At 39.1% G+C, this 20,729-nt stretch overlaps 1 protein-coding gene across 1 annotated transcript; it reads right to left on the bottom strand.

The window, feature by feature from the left end:
- Positions 1 to 4,332: 4,332 nt before the first annotated feature.
- Positions 4,333 to 19,531, bottom strand: si:ch211-171h4.5 (myelin-associated glycoprotein). Its single transcript, XM_028598178.1, has 13 exons — positions 19,461 to 19,531; positions 18,896 to 18,946; positions 18,502 to 18,724; positions 18,442 to 18,451; positions 17,914 to 18,067; positions 15,006 to 15,160; positions 13,795 to 13,951; positions 12,112 to 12,248; positions 10,897 to 11,035; positions 9,626 to 9,725; positions 8,300 to 8,318; positions 6,501 to 6,578; positions 4,333 to 4,981 (listed from the first exon to the last, which is right to left on the bottom strand). Exons 2-13 carry the CDS (start codon positions 18,942 to 18,944, stop codon positions 4,877 to 4,879), a joined length of 1,326 nt encoding a protein of 441 aa, XP_028453979.1. The 5' UTR covers positions 18,945 to 18,946; positions 19,461 to 19,531; the 3' UTR covers positions 4,333 to 4,876.
- Between the last annotated feature and the right edge of the window lie 1,198 nt (positions 19,532 to 20,729).

The following is a 20,729-nucleotide window of genomic DNA, read 5'->3' on the forward strand; positions in this document are numbered from 1 at the left end:
ATCACAAAAAAGCTTCAAATGTCTTTGTTTGTTGAGTTGTGATTCTGAAAGAAATCAATCAGACATAAAATGCAATAGAATAATCAGAAAACACCAAATTGAGCAATTCCTCCTCCCCTCCTCCCTGTGTAGTCTCCTCACTTTCTTCTTTTTTTTAACTTCCTGTGTCTCTTCTTCCACATAGCATTGAGAAAGATGCCAGAAAGTGAATGAAATGAAAACTTAACACGGCAGAAAGTGACAAGAACAATAAAAGATAATTTATTATTATGATAGAGTGTTGGAGACTAAGAACCTCTCTTAAGTCGTTCCTGAAATATCTTCTCAGCTATGTATTACAATGCTAAAAGGAAATAGAAAATCATAAAACGGAAAGGAAAAAAAGAAAAGTCCAATGTGTGACATCACAGCAGCACATTCCATTAATATGAAATGAAGGATGATGAAATAAAAAACTCTCAACCACAATGAATGTGCTCCTGAACCCCAGCTGCTCCATCAGTCTGTAGTCACCCATACACTTTCACTGTTAAATTGAATGCAGTATAGAGGTGGATGAATAATATCTTTGTCATCATGTATTTAGTTTGGTTTGTTTGTTTTGTCAATGTATATGTCACCATTATGTGTACATTTTAATTCATAGTGAATGAATGCCGTATGACTGCAGTGTGGCTTACTGCCATGTAATAACATCAATAAAAACGATGACAGGAAATAAAACTCAGTAAGACTGAAATGTTGTGCTATCATAACATCACTAACCTACGTTTTTGGCACCTTTAGTGCGTATTTGCTCTTGTGGAATTTCCAGAGTTTTGAAGAACAGGGATTTTTGAAAAATGTTTTTCCATTTTATAACTTGCCAAAAAGAGAGAAAACACAAGAAACAGCATACATCATGAATCAGTTTTCCGGAAATTGAGGTTTGTGAAATTTTGCAGTTGGTATTTCACTCCTCAAAATTTTCTTTAGGATCCTGTCAGTTCTCCCAGTGGAAGTTGTCTCTGTAGATGAGGGAAATTTTCTGTTCCAGTCATCTTCCTGTTTTGGCTTGATTTTGGATGAAGCCTGATTAAAGAGGCTATAATCAATATTATTATAAGAACAACGTATGAAATGACAATGTGAAAAAATTACAATGTGAAAGAAGTTGCTCATATGAACCCGCCAGAGAGTTATCAGCTCTCCTTGGCGTTACAGACCGCAATAGTGAGTTTCAGTTTCTTCTCAGTTTCAGAGTTTCTGTCCATCCACAACTTGAAGCCTTATTTTTATAAGACACCAGGCCTCCAAAGATGCTACAAAGGCGTTCATGCTCAATACGATTTTCTTTGCACTATTCTCCAAGTCTCGCATTGCCAGACCTACCTCCACAGCGCTGCAGGGGAAGGTCTGGCTAGTCCACACAGCTTTCTGGGATAGGCAGCGCTAAACGCTGAGTGCAATAAGGGTGCCTCTGCAAAATAGCCTCAGGATGGAACTTGTTTTGGTGGAACAATGTGCTCATTCAAAAGTTGTTTTAGACGTGCAAAAGAAAATTCTAGCTGTCTCAATTTACCCTGCAGAGATCTGAGGAGCAGTTGAGCATCATAAATCCACCGGAGTTTAGAAGGCCAACACAAAGACAGAGGAAGGTAACGGACATCCAGCTCAAAATGAGGGACATCTGGCAGATGTTCCGGCAGCACCGAAGCAATCCCCTAAATTAATCGTCGGCGATATTTAGACCAGGGGGTGTGAAACCAAAATATTCTGTAAAAAAGCAAGAAGTTAAAGGTGCTGTAGGTGTGATTGTGAAGATCCAGGACTTAGCTAAAACATTTTAACATCGACAACTTCTCAGTCCCTCCCCCCACTTTCTGCTAAAGCCCAAAACGGTCTCCTAAGCCCCTGCCCCCACAAGAGAGAATGAATCTGTGTGCATGAGCAGTGATTGACACGCAGTTAGACACGCCCCTTGGTTCTAATTGGTGCATCTGAATAGGGAGCGGTGGATTTTTGCAAATCGCACTACAGGCTGTAGGTGTTGCCAGAGGAGCCGGATTAGTTTTTTTAAATGACCTGCTTCATGTATTTTCAGCAAATATGACAGAAAGTTAGTAGACCATAGGTCAAACATACAACTCTTTCAATGTATGTAATTTCTTCACTGTTTTTATTTTCAATTGTTACCACCTCGGTCGAGGTCCCAACCGAGCTGAGGAGATACAAGAAGGTGGAGTTAATAAAGCACTGCAGTAACCAGCGTGACACAGGAAATCCTGCAAAATCCTGCTATTTTTAAATAAGCCAAGCTACCATCAGTAACAGCCACTTTATTCATCCAGATGGCAAAACTATGTGTACAGCACACTATGCTGTACACTACGTACACTATGGTGTACAAGTGCAGATGTTCCTCTGTTTGGTTGCCAATGAAAGGATCCAACTAGTGTCGCGTTGAAGATGATGCCATGTCAGTTTCACCAGGCGTCGCCAAGCGTTAAGTTTGTGATATTTCAACTTTTATTTTTAAAATCACTCACATTCCATTCAGGTTTTTAATTTCTATTTTTGGTTTGGCAATGTAATAAAACAATCCGGTCAAGATTGTTTTGTGGTTCGTATCCTATCATCTACTGGCTTGACATCTGCGAGGTGATTCTGAAAGCAGTTACGAGATCTCCGGAGAACAAAGCGACACGAAGCAGGGTTCAGTTCACAATGTTCTAAAGGTTTACAAGAATACATACATGTTCTTACAATCACTACATTCACTTTGAAGACGTGAGAGTATGTAGATAAGAAAGAGGCTCCATAGAAAAGGAGGATTGGTTCAAAGTAGGTTCACGAAGATAAATATCCAGAAAGGATAACATTGTTTTTTTCTAATACAAATTCATGACACCAATTAAAACAGATGAGAGAGGCTTGGTTCAGAGTTTGAAGAAAATACAACAGGCATGCACTTATTGGGACGACATTGGGGTGGACAGCTGGATGCACCACAAGTTTTAGGCTATTTACACAAAGAAAGATTTTGGTTAAATATTGTATACGTCTTATTGTCTCGTGCTTCAAGTCAGTGTAGACTTTATCAATAATTAACCAAGATCACAATCTTTCCTTAACTCTAACCAAGTGCTTTAAATTCCCTGAACATAAAAAGGTTTTCAACATGGTTTAGTTACAGTACTTGTACTAGGTGTAGATATTGTAGGAAAACTAACAAAAAATGTGTTGACAGTAATATTTTGCAGATATATTTCATTTGTAGGCTACATTTTGCAGTGGCAGTCATTCGTGTCCTATGTCGAAACAAATCCATAATCCAGGTGGTGCTTTTCCTACTATTATGTTTGCTACTGCAAATTAGTTGTATGAATGGACATATTTTTCAGAGACCAACTGTTGAATAAGTCACACTTTACTCACCCAGTTTAAGTTGCTCTGGGTGAAAGGGTCGGTGTCAGCTAAAAAAGCTAAATTGTAGCATCTTTATATTACTCACTTAACTTGGCTAGTGTCAAAGCTGCATTGTCAGTGGGTAAACAGCATCCGAGGAATGACGTTGCAGAGTTTCCAAGAAGCTACTAGTTTCCTGCTTCTAATGAAATGTTTTTGATAGATATATTACCGCCCACCAGGATACAGAAATATGAGAGCTGCATCCTGCATCCTCAAACCTCCCCAAAAAACCAAACCCCATTTTTTTTTTTTTTTTTTTTTTATGTCTATGTTACTGTCATCATATCACATATGGTGTATGGTATCAAATGCTGAACTGCTGAACTTCGGGCCAGTGAAAGTGATGCACGGAAACATACGTCATAACGGTTGCAGGGATGACTCGCTTGCCCTCCTTTTGTCATCAAAGATAATGCCATATGGGGTAGTGGAGCGGCCGTGTGTGTGTGTGTGTGTGTGTGTGTGTGTGTGTGTGTGTGTGTGTGTGCGTTATTGACCTCAATAGTGGTTTTCACAGGCCCACTAATCATTTCCCCAACCACCCACGTTCCGGATATCATCCACTTTGTATCTGTGTTTTTTTCTCTCACTCTCTTTCCTGACCTCTGTTGAATGGAGGAATGTGAGGAATGCAGCAGTGAATGGGCGAGTGGGTGAGGCTGCATGCAAATAACTTTCTTTTTTTATTTTTTTGCTCTGTGAATCTGATATGAGCACACAGAAAGTTTCAAAAATATTATCTGATGATGTTTCTTATTACATTTATTACCGGGAAAAAAACCGGCGTCCAAACATGAAATGATGCAAGCTGGCACTTGCATTACTACCTTTAGCGAAGGCATGAAAAGACACGTTTTGGCATTTGGCCCATGGACGCTTTGATACAGATTGTTTATTTTTAGGGATCAAACACACACACACACACACAGACTAAACTGCCACCAATTTAATCACATTAGGCAGGCATTCAGCATGACAGCCAGACAGTCAGACAGATCGGCACCATAGAAAATAAATGAAGCATGAATTCAAAGTAAAGGTGGAAGTAACCGCCGTGGCAGCGCTTCCTGTGATATTTCTGGAGAATGTGGGAGTTTGATGTGCTGGAGGGGACTCGGACATGACTCTGATCTCCTTCTGGGTTCTGTGCGAGGGGGATTAGATCATCATATATGGACAGTTATGTTATGCAGCTGTTACGTTTTCCAACCAAGACAGAAGTTTATGTTGTCACTGTGTACTGCTTGTTACCAACGTAGATCAAAAAGCAACATGCTTCAAAGAATGCTAAAATAATAAGTAGATAGGAATATGGAGTAGATACATTTGACATGTACGGACACATAATCTTGTTATGTTTATCTAAAACTGAAGCTTTAACATATATATTTAGACTCCTTTGAAAGGAACATTTCAACCCAATTCTTCAGGTCAACTTAGACGGCGGTTGATTTAAGAAATTTGCTTCCAGGGTGATGGTGTTCTCATAGTCGGAAACGTCAGGAGAGGGCATCGTTTTAGGCTTTCGCGGCTAATTAAAAAAAAAAAAAACACACACACATTAGAGTACAGGAACACACAGATAAGTATATACTGTTGCTAATTTAAATGTTTGTATAATGACCAAAAAAAACCTCCAAAACAAAACGAGAACTTTTAAAAGAATTTTTTTTTTCAATTTTTGCAGCGTGCTAGGCCACGCTTTGCCAATTTTTGGTTTTTGAAAGTGGAAGTAATGACAGGCTTTTGTGACCAGCACTTTGCATTGTGGGTTAGGGTTTGTACCGAGGTAGACTGGTCCGATGCATACAGGAGAATTTTTTCGGAATCAGTATGACATCCTTTTTTTTTTTTTTTTGCCATACTGCCTTTTTTTTTTAATACTACATGCTACATTTTGGCCATCTCAGTAAGTACTGAGGGGGTTTTGAAAATGGTCCTTGTCTGCTTTTCCCCTGCCATGTACTAACTCACTGCCACCTGCAGTAACACCTGGACACCTGTCCCACTTCCCTATCGGCTCAGTAACACCAAGGTTGGGTTGGTTACACAGTGACCGGCCCGCTTCCATTCATTGACTACGTTTACATGCACATACTGTAATATTCTGGGTTTTGCCCTTATTCCAAAAAAGACGATATTCAGACTAAGCTGTTTACATCGCTAATGAAAGTGAATATTCCCGTTTAAATGTAGCCGTGCAAAATACGAGTTTTTCAAAGTTCACCAGCGGTGGCGGACTTGTTGGACCGTGCGAACACAGCGTCCCTCTTTCATTCCTTCAACCAGCGTTTTGAAAAGGTCGACGTAGTGATGTGTGCGCATATCCAAAAACCCATTGATATCCAAGTCTTTGATAATTAAAAAATGTTTCTCCTTCTTATCGGGTCTGCTGCCTTGCAAACTGTTGGATGGTTGGTTTGTGTACAGAAACCATTTAGCAACGCACAGAGCTGACCATAAGCCTGCGGTGATATCCCTTGTTTGAGATGCATATCCCGAATGCGCTGTATACATGTCCAAAGAATGCCTATAAAACCTGAATAATACCAGAATTTCCCACATCTTAATTGGAAATGCTATATTCGGAAAAAGGCCTTATTCGGAATATCCAACTGGAATATGATGTTTACATGACCTGTATCAAATTATATTCGAATATTGTCATGTTCGGAATAATAGTGGAATATTGGTGTGCATGTAAACGTACTCACTGTCACCTCCCCTACCTGCTTTTGACTTTTGCCTATTTTTGACCTCGGGTAAACTTGAACTTCTTATTTTACCAGCCTGGTCACAGAGTCGTGCTTTTGGCTTCAAACCTTTTTAACTGAGCCTTTAGTGTCTCTGTTATGCTACATCACCCTTTTCTTCCTGCTTCCTCTCAATTTATTTTTAATATTAATCCTACTTTTCACAACTGACACATGTGCACATGTACAACGGTTAGTTAGATATCTCGTGTCGAAACCGAGTGTTGTCTGATTTTAACACAGGTGGAAAATAAGATGATTTATCACAATGAATATGTATATGAGGTTTGCAGATACCTGGAGTTGGTCGTAGTCAGCGGTGACACTGCAGGTCCTCAGATCAGAGTAGGTTTGTTCCCCCTTCAGCTCAATCTGCTGAGAAAATGAAAGAAATCCTATTAATCCAGGTAACATCTTCATGTTCATATTCATGAACACATTTAAACTTGCCTGGAAGCCCAAACTCATTTGACATCAACCACCCACATAGAGTGGAATGTATTTAAAGTAAATGTTGACTCTAACATTGGGAAAGTTGAAAAAAAAGGTGCTTTGACCAACTCTAACCGCAGCATTGGAAGTTTACATTGAGCATGTTTTCAGTATTTCAGGATGTGAGAGCAATACCATGACTGAATTTCACTACTCTGTGTAATGTCGTTAGAGGGGCTATAAAAAGAGGAAGTAAAAGGAAAGTAAATTGTGATTATGTTGTGGCATTACACTGGCAGTGGAGCAATTAGTGAAATTGACCTCCGGGTTAAGTAAACTGTTCCAGGTCATGTATAAACGTCCACACTCAAAATAGCATTTATTTTTTGCACGTGTCAAGATTAGGCATTGAAAACATTTCCAGTAAGTGTTGAATTTGTCATATATATATATATATATATATATATATATATATATATATATATATATATATATATATATATATATATATATATTTTAAGTTGAAGAAAATGTAAACATTTTAGCATTAATTGAGAGTTGGACACAAATAAAGTTAATGCATGTGGTCCTTTCCAAACTGTCTCACTTATGATTTATAATGCACGAAGCACATCCATAACAGTCCATTTTTATTTGCCTTTTAAAGATATACTATGTAACATTTTTGCATTAAAATGTGTCAAAACAACTAGACATACAGTATGTTATATATTTTGTTGAGTACATTATACCAAATGTTTCCAACAAGGTTCAAACAAAAAGAGAAATCTGTATTTTATTCAAGGCAACGGCCTTTTACATTCGGACGCCTGTCGATGGCATCCTATCCCCTTTATGCATGCGTCAGCATTGTGGTTGTCTGCCAGAAGCTGTCATAAATTGACTTTTTAATCCAGTTTTAAGACACATTTTTACAATCACTTTTATTTATTTTTTTAGATCTTGGTTGTTTTTTAACTCTATATTTTCAGCAGATGAAAGATTTAGTCTTCGAACATCTTGATCTTAAGTTGTCAGAGAAACAAGCTGAGCAAACGTTAGCGGCAGCTCGGCTCGCAGCCTCTCCACGAACGAGCCTGGCGGCGTTGTTGTGTGTCTTTCATCATTGTTTTACCGGTTTTAATCACCAGGTCCATTTATTTTGGAGAGGAGGAGACTTCTGCAAATAACTTGGCTCCCGGTAAAACCATCCTGACTGATGAACACTGAAGGAATCCTCACCGGGAGAAGCTAACTGCAATGACAGCAACGGCTTAGGGTTGTTCAGACAACAACTCGCATGACTTCACCAAATTGCGTCTTTTGTTATTGTTTTGATTGAGAGACCCTTAACGGCATGAATGAAAGTTTGTATGTTTAAGACATTGTACTCCTACACCTGTATATTTTGAAAATGAATCAGGACAAAAAAACCAATGTATTACATATTTCAACATTAGTCACCCCGACTTCCTGCTTCGGTCAAACTGAGAGGGCGAAGGATGTCAGCCAGACGAGACAGTGACTAGACCGTGTTATGCAGACAATGTCAAAACTCCTTATCAGATCTACTAGTATTAGTGCTGTGCGGAGACTCATTTTTCACTGTCTCTCGTCTGGCTGCCTGCCACTTTCTCTGATTGAGGTGAACAGTTTTTGCTTACCTTCAGCCTCCTGGAAATACTTGGGATGAGAAGAAAAACAAACAAAGGAATGTTAACCAAAATTACTAAGACACCAAGATGGACATAAATTAGTGTGTCATAAATTACAGCATGTCTGATTTTCAAGAACTGGGAGTGTCTTATAACTCAACTACAACATCTTGATATAATATTACAGTAAAAAAACTCTAACCCACTAAAACAGTGTTTCTGACAGATCTCATGAAGTGGCGTATCTATGACACGGCAATTCGTATGCCATTATTGGCGTTATCAAAACGCATACTCGCTTTTTAGCGTGTTTATCAACGGCGTTTGGCCTCCATTGACTTACATTACATTTGCGATTGCGTGTGAATTGACGCCGTAGCGAGTAGTATGAAAGGCCGAAAATCCGCGTAGGGAGGTTGGTCGGGGTGGAGGATGGGTCAAACACAGGACTTTCACCCAGGAGACCGGGGATCGTGTCCAGCGTGTCATTGTTGTTTTCCTAAACCCAACCCCACTGTTCTTTTCCTGAAGATTTTTGTTTTTATTATTTAATGTATATTTCACAGGGACAAATGCATAGAACATTGCTTTATAAAGAATACAAAGTAGATGCCATGCATACAGGTTTATAGCCATGACTAATTTGTAACCCCTGTCCCCTGACAACCGGTTCTGGCATGTGACGTTTCCACTTTTGTTCTTTTCCTAAACCCAACCCACCTGTGTATTTTTCCTAAACCCTCGCGATAACGCGCAGCCTCGCGATAACACGCCACACGGCATTAGAAAGTGGCGTGTATGCTTACTCTGTGACGTTGCAGACTGCCGTCCACTGTATAGAGCGTACACATACACGCGGATAGCTCAAAATGCGTACAGATAATACGCCAGTTGGCTTTAGAAAGTGGCGTGTATGTTTATGCAAAGTCATGATGTCATGTTGGTTCTTTGGAGTAGTGCAGGGTAATTGAGATTTTTTTTTTAAATGGTAATTTAAAAAAAAATATCAGTTATGCATAATTCCCTGAAATAATTATACTATAATGATATATTTATTTAGTTATGGTTTCTAAACATTTATAGTAGCATTTAAGTGTTTTTCAGTTACACGGTCTTTGTTTAGTAAATCAGACACTGACAGTGCAGCGCCTTAATGTACTTCTTTACATATGCTTCTTTTTCTATCAAAAATGCTCTTCGCTCATCACAGGGTACTAAACAAATATTTCAAAGGGGGTACATTGTTGAAAAGGTTAGAGAACCACTGCTCTAAAACAATGGGAGATGTGGAGGAGGGAAATGAGAAGGTGGAAATGGCAAACACTACATTCTTACCTTTGATACTTGTACACATCCACAGCGACAGTCATAATGCAGAGGACCAGCAACACTCCACATATAATGTAGGGAATCATCACACCATTCTCGCTGCTGCCTGAACAACCAAATTAAAACACAACTGAACAACAAGACAATAAAAATAAAACTGCTTTTATCGGTGGAAATGAGGTGGAAGGGGCCAAGGAAGAAGTGGATCCAAATCATGGGGCAGATGCACAAATTATTTTTCACTTTTGTTAACATTGCGATTCATTTGGTGTTGGAATAGTCTGAAAAATAACTTCTAGACAGAACGCTCACACTGCATTAACATTGGTGAAATAGGGCATGCCTTGGCAGAGGTCTGCACTTCTACTTTAATATGCTTCTGTTTATGTTGCTTGTTGCTGTATGCATGTATTGTGTTAACCTGTTATGAAATGTGTTGTTTACTTTGTAGCTTTAATTTGCAGCTTTACTTTATTTTGTAGGTTTACTTAAAGGTGCTGTAGGTAGGATTGGGAAGATCCAGGATTTAGCCAAAACAATGTGAACATCAACAACTTCTCAGTCCCTCCCCCCCTTTCCACTAAAGCCCAAAATGTTCTCCTAAGCCCCTCCCCCCACAAGGGAGAATGAATGTGTGTGCATGAGCAGTGATTGACACTGATTGGATTTTTGCAAATCACACTACAGGCTGTAGGTGGTGCCAGAGGAGCAAGATTTTTTTTTTTATTACCTGCTTCATGTAGTTCTACTGGAACATTGGGTCAGTTTCAGCAAATATGACAGAAAGTGAGTTTTAGGCTTACCTACTGCACCTTTAACTTTGATGCTTTACTTTACTTTGTAACTTTACTTTACTTCCCTTTTCTTTGTAGCTTTACTACACCTCACTTTACTTTGTAGCTTTACTTTACATTTCCTCACTGTACTTTGTAGCTTTAGCCTTCCTTACTTCACTTCACTTCACTTTACTCATTGACAAAAATACTACCAAAAAAAATAAAAATAAAAAATGCTCTCTTGCCAGTTTGTGTGTATTTTACTGTAGATTTAATGTCGTTCACATTCTGTTTCCTTCATCAGTGGGTGGTAAATCTTTATCTAGTTGGATTACTCTCACTTATGAATCAGTATTCACAAGATATTCCCTGATTCACTGACTGCTGACTGAATCATAAGACACAATTCCAAGTCAGTGCTTGTGCCGATGACCAGAGTAAGAGCACTAGCATGATGAAGCAATTATAGCGTTGCTAGTGTTGTTATGTTGTGACTCTAACCTGTCGTAGCGTTGACCTCCAGAGACACAGGTCGGGACCTCTGAGAGCCCCTCGGGCTTTGAGCTTCACACAGATACACCCCGCTGTCATTCTGATGGACCTGCAGGACCAGCGTTTCTCCTTCCCCCTTCTTAGTCAACTGAGATGAGGAGAGGTGATACATGTTCCAGTTACATGTCAAAGCTAGAGAGAGTCAATGTTTTTTGGGAAAAAAAACACAATAGCCCTCTGTGCTGTTTTAGTTCATACATGTGTAAATCAAACAGGAAATCTAAAGTACATCTTTTGAGAGAATCTGATTCTAATAATCTGAAGAATATTATACTGCATACTGAATAGGATGTGCTTGGATCTCTTATCGTAGTTAGTCGACTAACACACACATACGATTTTGCGGACTGGAGTTGCAAATTAGCCAAACGGCTAGAAACCTTTTATGCAACACATCTACACATATTGTTATGGCTTTGACTGTGATAATTATGTATGTAATAATGTGTGCTGCATTGTCCCTGACAAATAAACTAACACAATAATTTTGTCGACTAATCAATTACCGACAGATCTGTAAAAATGAGTTTCTCCACAAAGAATCATGCAAAAGCATCACTTTAAATTTTGTGTTGAACAGAGATGTGCTCATAAGTCTATTGGAAATAAGGAATTTAGGATGAAAAAAGCATAAAAAGTGATTTAGCGACTAAAGAAATCTTAGTAAACTGAGACCAAAACAACCAATTATTCGACTAATCAACTATAAGAGGAGGCAGTGCTAAACATCTCATTCAAAGACTGCTATAGAAGTTTCCACTCTTCTGGGTTCTGGCTTTGCACCTGACTTTTGAACATGCCTGCAGGGATTTCTTCCCATTTAGTAACAAGAACATCGGAAAATGTTTAGTAATGAGGTCTGGCTTGCAGTTTGTGTTGCAGATCATCCCAAAGGTGTTGGATGGGTTTGAGGTCAGGGCTCTGTCAAGTTTTTCCACACAAAAGTGTGAAAATCATTTCTATATGGAGCTGGCACTTTGTGTTAAATATCATTGTATGCTGCAGCATTAACACCCCCTTCACATTGAAGCTAAGGGGTTGAGCTCAAACCGACAAACACTTGCAGATTAAAGATCCATGAAGGTATCAGAAGAGCATTGTCCACATACTTTTGTTCACATGGAGCAGGTGAAAAAAATTAGTTTCTGAAAGATTGTCTCTTACCTTTCCACTGTCGGCTCTGTACCAGGTGTAGAGGCTCACAGGAGGGTTAGCATCACTCCAACATGTAAACGTCACAGCCCCGCCCTCAGAAACAGGACCAGACGTCACCAGTGTTGCCACGGGGACTCTAGGAGCATCTGTTGGAAAACAGACAGTGATATCTGTTGTTAAAGGGACTATATACAACATTCAGAACATTAATATTGCAGCAAACACATATTTGCAATGTAAAGATATAATGGAGTAAAGGCGTCATGAGCAGAGAACAAAGTCACAATTCCTCTCTTTTGTGTGTGTTGTAATCAGAGCTTCTCGGTTTTTTGTTTTGGTAGCTGGGCCCGCCATGAGTGCATGTGCGCGCCTCCCTGTTAAAGGTGCCGTAGGTAGGATTGTGAGATCCAGGACTTAGCCAAAAAATGTGAACATCGGGCACCCGGATAGATATAAACATTAATGCATCGATCATTATAATTCAATTATTTAATTGTTTTCAAATAGTCCATTCTGCATAATAAGTACTTTTACTTGTGGTACTTGAAGTACATTTTGATGTTACCCCTTTTGTAAATTTTAAATGCATGACTTTTTACCTGTCAGAGTATTTCTACTTTTACTTAAGTAAAAGATCTGAGTACTTCTTTCTCCACTATCACAACACAGTACCACTGCCTGCAATGCAGTAACAAAGGCGCCTTGTGTCATGCAGCCATACGCTTGAGTGGTTTATTACTTTCGTCAACACCAAGTTATGACAGTTCAGCTCTTCAAACACTGACTGGTTTAGGAAAGACTTCCGTCTGTTCAACAAAAAAAAAAAAAAAATCCCCATCAGGTCAAGTGAGACGAAGTCATGTTGAAACAAGTTGAGGTTCTGTATCTAACACAGTTATCAACCTAATGGGCAATAAATCAGCATCAGTGTTCTTCATAATGAAGGAAGAAGTAAGGGAAAAAGAACTGAATGAATAAATTAATCATAAATACAGTATGTGGGTATTACTCAGAAATTCAAAGAGAAAACAACCATGTGTTGCTAAATGAGTTACATTGTTTCCTCAATAAAGCTTTCAGTGATCATTTGGTCTAAGGAAGTGGTTACCAAACTTTTTTGACTTCCCCTCCTTTTTAAGTCCCCTAAGTTATGTACTGTAACGAATTACATTTAAACTGTACTTAATTTTAATTTCTACTCAACTTCAATTTAAAGGATAATATGTACTTTTTATACCACTACATTTATTTTGATAACTTTAGTTACTGGCCACTTTAAAGATTCAGATTATTAATACAAAAAATATTCAACAAATACAATCATGTATTATTATTATAGGTTAAGCTACACCGCAGTATACGAAATAGTAGCGCCACCTTTTTATATATTGTTGAAATTGGCCATTCTGTGGAACGAGTGCTTTTACTTTTGGTACTTTAAGTACACTTTGATGCTAATGAATTGTCAGCAATGGAGAGAAAACTTTTCAGAGAGTTCTTTAAACTTTTTTTTTTTACTTTCACTCTCTCCACATTTTAAATAAAAGCTATTGTAGTCACTCAAATGTATTTGGATATCAGGGCTTTTGTTTCCACATGAGTAAAACATCCTGTACTACTGCAGCAGAGGCCACTGTGGTACTCTTTCTACCTCTGCATGGTTCACACAAACACAAACACTGAGTGTCTCACACAGGACGTTGAGACTCTGAGTCGCTAAAGAGGGCTGGCTGCTGCCCCCTTTTGTCAGCGGGTAGGAGACAGAACATGAGATGTTCTGCTTGTGATGTTCGGCTGAGGCGATGAAGGTCAGTGTGGACGTCGTGATCGTCTGTCCATCCTCCACACTCTGCTTTTGCAAAAAGAGATGGGAAAACAAATAAATTACTGAAAAGTTGATGAAATATAGCACAGTGTATATCAAAAAGCTACCTATATGATAGTCAAGAAACTATAATATAAATGAGTTAGGGAACAGTGGAGGAAGAAGTTTGTTTAAGTAAATGTGGCAATACAAATGTGCAAAGTGCATTAAATCACAAAGTTAAGTGAAAGCATCACCAGCAAAATGTATATAAGATGTAAAAATAAAATTATGCTCTATTAATATCATAGTATTAATGGAATTATAAAACAGCAGTGAAGCTCATTTTAAATCTGTTATAAAGTTGGGTAGTTTAATCTAAAATAATTCATCATATTTTATAATATGATCATATGTCGTTAAAGTGACTTGTGACCATAGCTGTAAAATAAATGTAGTGAAGTAAAAAACATGCAAAATGTAATGGAGTAGAAGCATAAAGTAGCATAAAATGGAAGTAAATTACAAATACCTTGAACTTGTACTCAACAATACGGCTTACATGTACACAATACTCTTTATTTTAGTTTCTTTTTTAAAAACCCTAGTATTTTTTATATTTCTGTTGCAGAAAAGGTTTTATTTTTTTATACGAGAGACAAATAAGGGATTCAAAAATCATGATCCTTCCCCAGCTGAGCTGTCAGGACCTCGCTTCAGCAATGATCCACACTACATGACATGCTTCTCCATTACCACGAACACACACTGTAGTTTATGCATTTTATTATTATTCTGCAGCAGAAAATAGTACCCAACAAATGCGCAATTTTGTCCAGTAACGTGTGGTAGTTTTAGGAGATGATTTAGCTATTTTAAAAATGAAAGGATATATTTGTGAATTGTTTTTAAAGCTTCACGTCTTCACCTCGAAGCTGAGAGCAATATGAAAAGGAGGGGACTCGGAAAACATTTCAAGGAATTTTTTGACGATGAGAAAAATCTAGAATGAAGTCAGCCTCATCATGAGTACAATAATTGAGTAACCTGCACCTATATTGGTAAATGAATGAAGGAATGAAGTAATGAATGAATGAACCTTCTGCATTTGTGTCTGCTCCTGGCCGGAGTCTCGGGGGAGCCAGGTGATGGAGGGGGGCAGGGCGGAGCAAGGCACTGGGAGCGAACACTGCAGCCTGACCTGGGCCCCCTCTAACACCTGAGTCACAGTGGTCAGCAGGGGAGGAGGCGTCTCTGGTAGGGAGGAATGAGATATCACATTACAGAGATCACAAAGAGACATTCACAGACCTGATATTTTGCTCAGGTTTAAACTCCACCGACTCCTTAGAAAAATATCTGTCTCTTTAGCTGCTAAATGCTCCACATGTTCCCCAACTGGTCCCTAACTGTGTCCGTCTGCTGTTTGGTGCTGAGTAGACAGTGTTTTTTTTCTGCTGCTTAGCCAAACAAACACTCAAACAATCTAGGAGTTAGTGACAGATTGATCTATATCCACGACGTTCCACTTCCTGTATTGCTCTGGTGCCACTTGAAATTCCGCCGGATCACGCTCTTTTTGCCCGGATATCCATTAATGTCTGCTTTCTTTGTGTTGATTTTATGAGGACTATGGTTAACTGCTCTTCAGATCTCTGCAGGGTAAATCCAGACAGCTAGCTAGACTATCTGTCCAATCTGAGTTTTCTGTTGCACGACTAAAACAACCTTTGAACGTACACACGTTCCACCAAAACAAGTTCCTTCCCGAAGCTATTTTTGCTCTGTGGCGCATGACGATTGTGATTGGTTTAAAGAAATGCCATTAAACCACAGCACGTTTTTCTCCAATCCCGAAATGCTGTGTGGACTCGCCAGACCCTCCTCCTCAGCGCTGTGGAGGAAGGTCTGGTAAAGTGAGACTAGTGACAGATTAATAAATGATGGTCAATCATTTTGCAATCTATCTATCTATAAATTGCAGGAACGTCTGTCTGTCGGTGTGTGTGTGTGTGTGTGTGTGTGTGTGTGTGTGTGTGTGTGTGTGTGTGTGTGGGTGTTAAGTGCATATCTCTTGAACCATTTAGTCCGATGGATTTCAAACTTAACATGTGTCTTGCTACGGGCACGAGTAAGTGCAATTCCAAGTTTGACATTGTTTGGATAAGAAACAGTTCCTGTAACTCTTTCAGCTCCTACTTCAGGGCAGAGTCTTTTAGCTGTTCCCTTTTCAGCATCGGGACCTAGGTCAACGAGGGTCGGGTTTCCGGTACAGACAGACCAACAACGGGACAATTTTAAAAATTTTCGCCATCTTATTCATCACTAATTTCACTTCTGACAACGTTTTAGGTGAGAAATGAACTGAATTTTGAATATAGGCAGTCTTGTCAAAATTGATGCCGAATTGACAATTTGCTTCAAAGTTTTCGGAGGTGAGAAGCTCCATGAAGTGAGGCAACAGCCAGCAGGCGCCTGCCCCGGCAGCAAGCTCGTCGCTCGGCCAATCCTGCTCAGAAACCCCGCTGTAAGCTGGAGGTCTCTCAGACCGCTTTCGTAAATAAGAGGCTTTTATTTCACCGTTGACGGTTCGTTTGTTTAAATATCACAACACATGTCCACCATAAGATTAACGGGAACCTGTGGTAAACTGTCTTTTCGGAGTTAAACTCCACAAGCGTGCCCTGCGGGCTTGACAACCTTGCTGTCCGGCCGTCTCACACACACACACACACACACACACACACACACACACACACACACACACACACACACACACACGTCCACACTGCAGCCGGCAGAGGCGGGGGCGGGGGAGAGAGAGATACCCATTTCTCTTCGGGAGACTTGTTTAAATTATGACAAATATGCCATATAAATTACATTTAGTATATAGTTCATACTTTTTTGGTGTATTTGTTTTCTGATTTTAACGCTATAAAGACTGTTGCTGTGCTTGCATCACTCCCTTACCCCTCCTATAGTCCCTATGGCCACTTGGCCAGTGCAAATGCAAATGGAAAAAATGGTTTGGGGGGAGAGTAGTTAGTAGAACTGCTTAGAAGTGGACTTTTCCTATAACGTATATACGTTCCTGGAACTACTTGGTCGGAAAGCGGCTTTAGTGAGCAGTAAGCAGGACCAGAGACCGATAAAGAGCAGCAGAGCTTTGGCAGCTAAAATGTGACAAACACCTCAGACCCACAAACATGTGCAAAGTAGCACTACATTAACGATCAAACTCTCTCTCTCTCTCTCTCTCTCTCTCTCTCTCTCTTTCTCTCTCTCTCCATGTCTCTCTCTCTCTCTCTCTCTCTCTCTCTCTGCGCACGTACACACACACGGTCTGGTTCTGGTGGTTGATGAACAATTCAATTTCAATTCAATTTATTTATAGTATCAAATCATAAGAAAAGTTATCTCGAGACACTTTACAGATAGAGTAGGTCTAGACTACACTCTATGAATTCCAAAACCCCAACAATTACAGTAATTCCCTCAAGAGCAAGCATTAGCAGTGGCTATTGCGACAGTGGCAAGAAAAAACTCCCTTTTAGGAAGAAACCTCGGCAGACCCAGACTCTTGGTAGGCGGTGTCTGACGGGCCGGTAACACAGATGTGTGTTGATTAGCTCTCATAACGGACAAGGTGAGTAGCACACTGCCATGAGTCCATGAGGCTAATGTCTGATTACTCCACATTGTCATTGTGATATTTTGTGATTACATTCTGCTTCTGTCAGGTAAATGCAGTAGTACAATGTGTTCCTCTGATGTAGAAGTAGCCTACACTGTACTGTACTACACGGTCCTTCTGTAAGTCATTTTGGGGTACAATTTGGTTTTGAAGAATTCTACAAGCAGCAATACCACAGGCCAAGCAATCGGCCCGTTCCAAACAGGCACATTTTCAACGGGCACGGTACTAGTTAGTCATGAATATGAGACAGAATCAGTTACCTTTTTTAAAAAATATATTTTTTGTCTTTGATCATATCCATTCATACCTGGTAGGGAGGTAATGATGACTCCATCAACAAAATTGAACTTGACGTGGTTTGCACAGTCCAGCCTGAAGAAGTACGTGTCGCTGTAGTTTTTGGAGAAACTGTGGAACATTGTAGTGCAATCCTTCTTCCTTAAGTCCCCGAGTATTTGCCCCTAAAAGTACAAAATGTTTCATTTGAAGATCAGAAGTTCCCAAACATACTAAATATGTTGTAATTTCCTGTTTCTTAAACAATTAAACAAGTGACATTATTAATGAAAACACTGATGATTTAGGCCCAATAAATTGTTACATTTTAATTAATTGTAACCTTTATAAGTTCTTATGATGGCCTTGTAGGTCACACGGATCCAGCCTGCAGTAATAGTAACAGTAATAGTTTAACATTTTGGGAAAAAGCTCACTGATTAACATGTAAAGACTTGTTTTGCTTAAGCCATACACGAACATTCAGTTTTATCAGAAGTCACCAAAGTAAGACATTTTCAAACGCTACACATGGCGGCTTTAATGCGTGTCAAATTGCTTGACTGTTGCTTCAGAGGTAGCAGTTCACTAAAATGATGACTCGTGAGTTTTGTGTCACAAAGGACCACCTATTTGTATGGTGTTAGAGTGAGGAGTGCGTGCATTGAAGACAACAGGACCAGTCAGGCTTCCTTTCCTCCAAATCCCGCCATCTGAGCAGTTTAGGATGTTTGCTTCCTCATTGTTGGGGATCTGGAAACGACATGGGACTGTGACACAGGAGTCACTGAGGCCCATGATGCTTTTGGGCAGCGTCACACCCCAAATTTGACAAAAGACACCTGAAGGGGCAACATTGAAGTATTTAAAATGCAGATGTTTGTGTCAAATCAGCGGGATATGCAATACTCTCTCTACCACAATCCTTCTCCTTTTACTGGAAAATAACAACAACAAAACGACACTTCCACCTCTTGAAATACCTGTTACATGTGCAATCAGGAACTACCAACCTTGCATCAGAGCGGTGAGGAAAATGACAACTGCCAGACCAACACCCATCTCTGCTAGAGGAGATAGAGATTCAATCAAGATGTACCATTGAACATTTAAACAAAAATAAAGAGAGAGAAAAGGCAATAATTAAATAATTCACAAAATTATTTCTGCTAATGATGCAAAAGTATTACAACTTATTTACTCAGACAATGGATCGAAGAGAATCGCCTTCTGGGAAGCAATTCAAATATAACGTGGCATTTTGTGGATGCTGTTGTTTAATATAACTAATAATAGCACTTAAAATAAGGAATTGAACCTCTAACTCTGCTTTGCCTTAAGTGTAAAATAAGTCATACCGAGATAAATCAAAACGAATTTCCCACGAGAGACATCATTTTACATTGATTTCGAAACCCAATTTTTTGACTTAATCAACAGACGTTTAAGTTTAGGTGACAGAAAATAAAATATTAAAGTTAAACAAGTCATTTAGGAAACCCTCATTTTCACGTTTTCCTCATACAAAAACATTTCTCTGATTTTGGACAACACACACATTGATATACTTGATCTTACCTGTGAAATGATGATCAGCAGAGTTTAATGTGTTTGTTCAGTGAATGAGGAAGAAGAAAGTTAGCAGTGAGCTTCTGTTTTATATGTCTGTGGTGAAATCTCTCTCTCTCTCTCTGTGTGTGTGTGTCTGTTCTTGTCCTTAAATATTTTTTTTCTTTCTTCATTTTAAACACTGTATTTATTATAGATTTTATTCTAAAAACAAGAGTCTACAGCCATAGCATTTTTACCAAATTGACCAAAAGCTAAATTCCATTAACCCCGAATGTTGTGGTGTTGATGCTAAAATTATGGAGACAGAAACAAAACTCTTTTCAGGACTAAAGGTGAGTGAACAATTACGTTTTTATAGTTTGGGGGAGTTGATCCCTGAAATGTAATCAAACCTGATGTAGTGCTACACGTTGTCTTTCTGCACACTTGTAAATATTTAGCAAGGATTCAAAAACTGGGGAATCACAATGAAACAATTTCACTTTCTGCCACCAGAGGGCAGCATAGCAGCAGAATCAGATGTTAGCAGGCAGCTGTTTTAAGTGCACATTCCCAACCCATATCAAATGTCTGTGATTAAATACTTGTGAGGGCTATCAACATCAACCTTTACCGTAATCTTAATATAAACTTTAATTTAACCTTAATCCTAAAATTTTAACCCCTCAAACAGCCTATTGAAGAAGTGACTGATGTCCTCATTCTAAAGGTCTAAAACTCTATCGGTCCTGACAAAGCTTGAAGGACGAGAACACACACACACACACACACACACACACACACACACACACAGATACTTGGTCTTTACTTAAATATGTTTAAACTAAATCTGAAATGTTGAATGACTGTGTGTGATGATATAGTGTCTGTCCCTGAACCCTGTTTAGAGTGACCTGATTGGTGATCAATGGTGCCAACGAAAGAAGGAAGTGATTGCACACTGAAACATTTCTCAGAGGCAGTAGAAAGTAAGAAGGGAAAAAAAGTGGTTAATTAAATCTGAGTGAGAGCAATTAATGACTTACTGAAGGGTGCAGTTACGTATTCTGTTCCCTGAGGCTAAATATATAAACTGGCTGTACTTTGGGCTTTACATTGTGCACTGCAGGGCTTTATTATGTTATTTTACTTTTTTAACATCCTATGTTCAACAGCTGAAGATTGGATGAAAAACAACCAAAATGCAGTTTGACAATAGAACAGAAACTTTCACTTTTACCATCTATTTGTGTATTTTTTTAATTCCCCAGCTCAGCAGCTCTTTTGCAGTTTTTT

This window comes from Perca flavescens, chromosome 14 (assembly GCF_004354835.1).
Source record: "Perca flavescens isolate YP-PL-M2 chromosome 14, PFLA_1.0, whole genome shotgun sequence".
Taxonomy (NCBI): Eukaryota; Metazoa; Chordata; class Actinopteri; order Perciformes; family Percidae; genus Perca; species Perca flavescens.

Excerpts from the sequence above, each read along its gene's own strand:
- si:ch211-171h4.5 (XM_028598178.1), bottom strand. The coding sequence starts at position 18,944 with ATGGGTGTTGGTCTGGCAGTTGTCATTTTCCTCACCGCTCTGATGCAA. Across the intron at positions 18,725-18,895 it reads CCTCACCGCTCTGATGCAAG|GTGTCTTTTGTCAAATTTGG; the intron begins GTTGGTAGTTCC and ends TTGCCCCTTCAG. Across the intron at positions 11,036-12,111 it reads ACAGAGCCGACAGTGGAAAG|TTGACTAAGAAGGGGGAAGG; the intron begins GTAAGAGACAAT and ends TCCTCATCTCAG.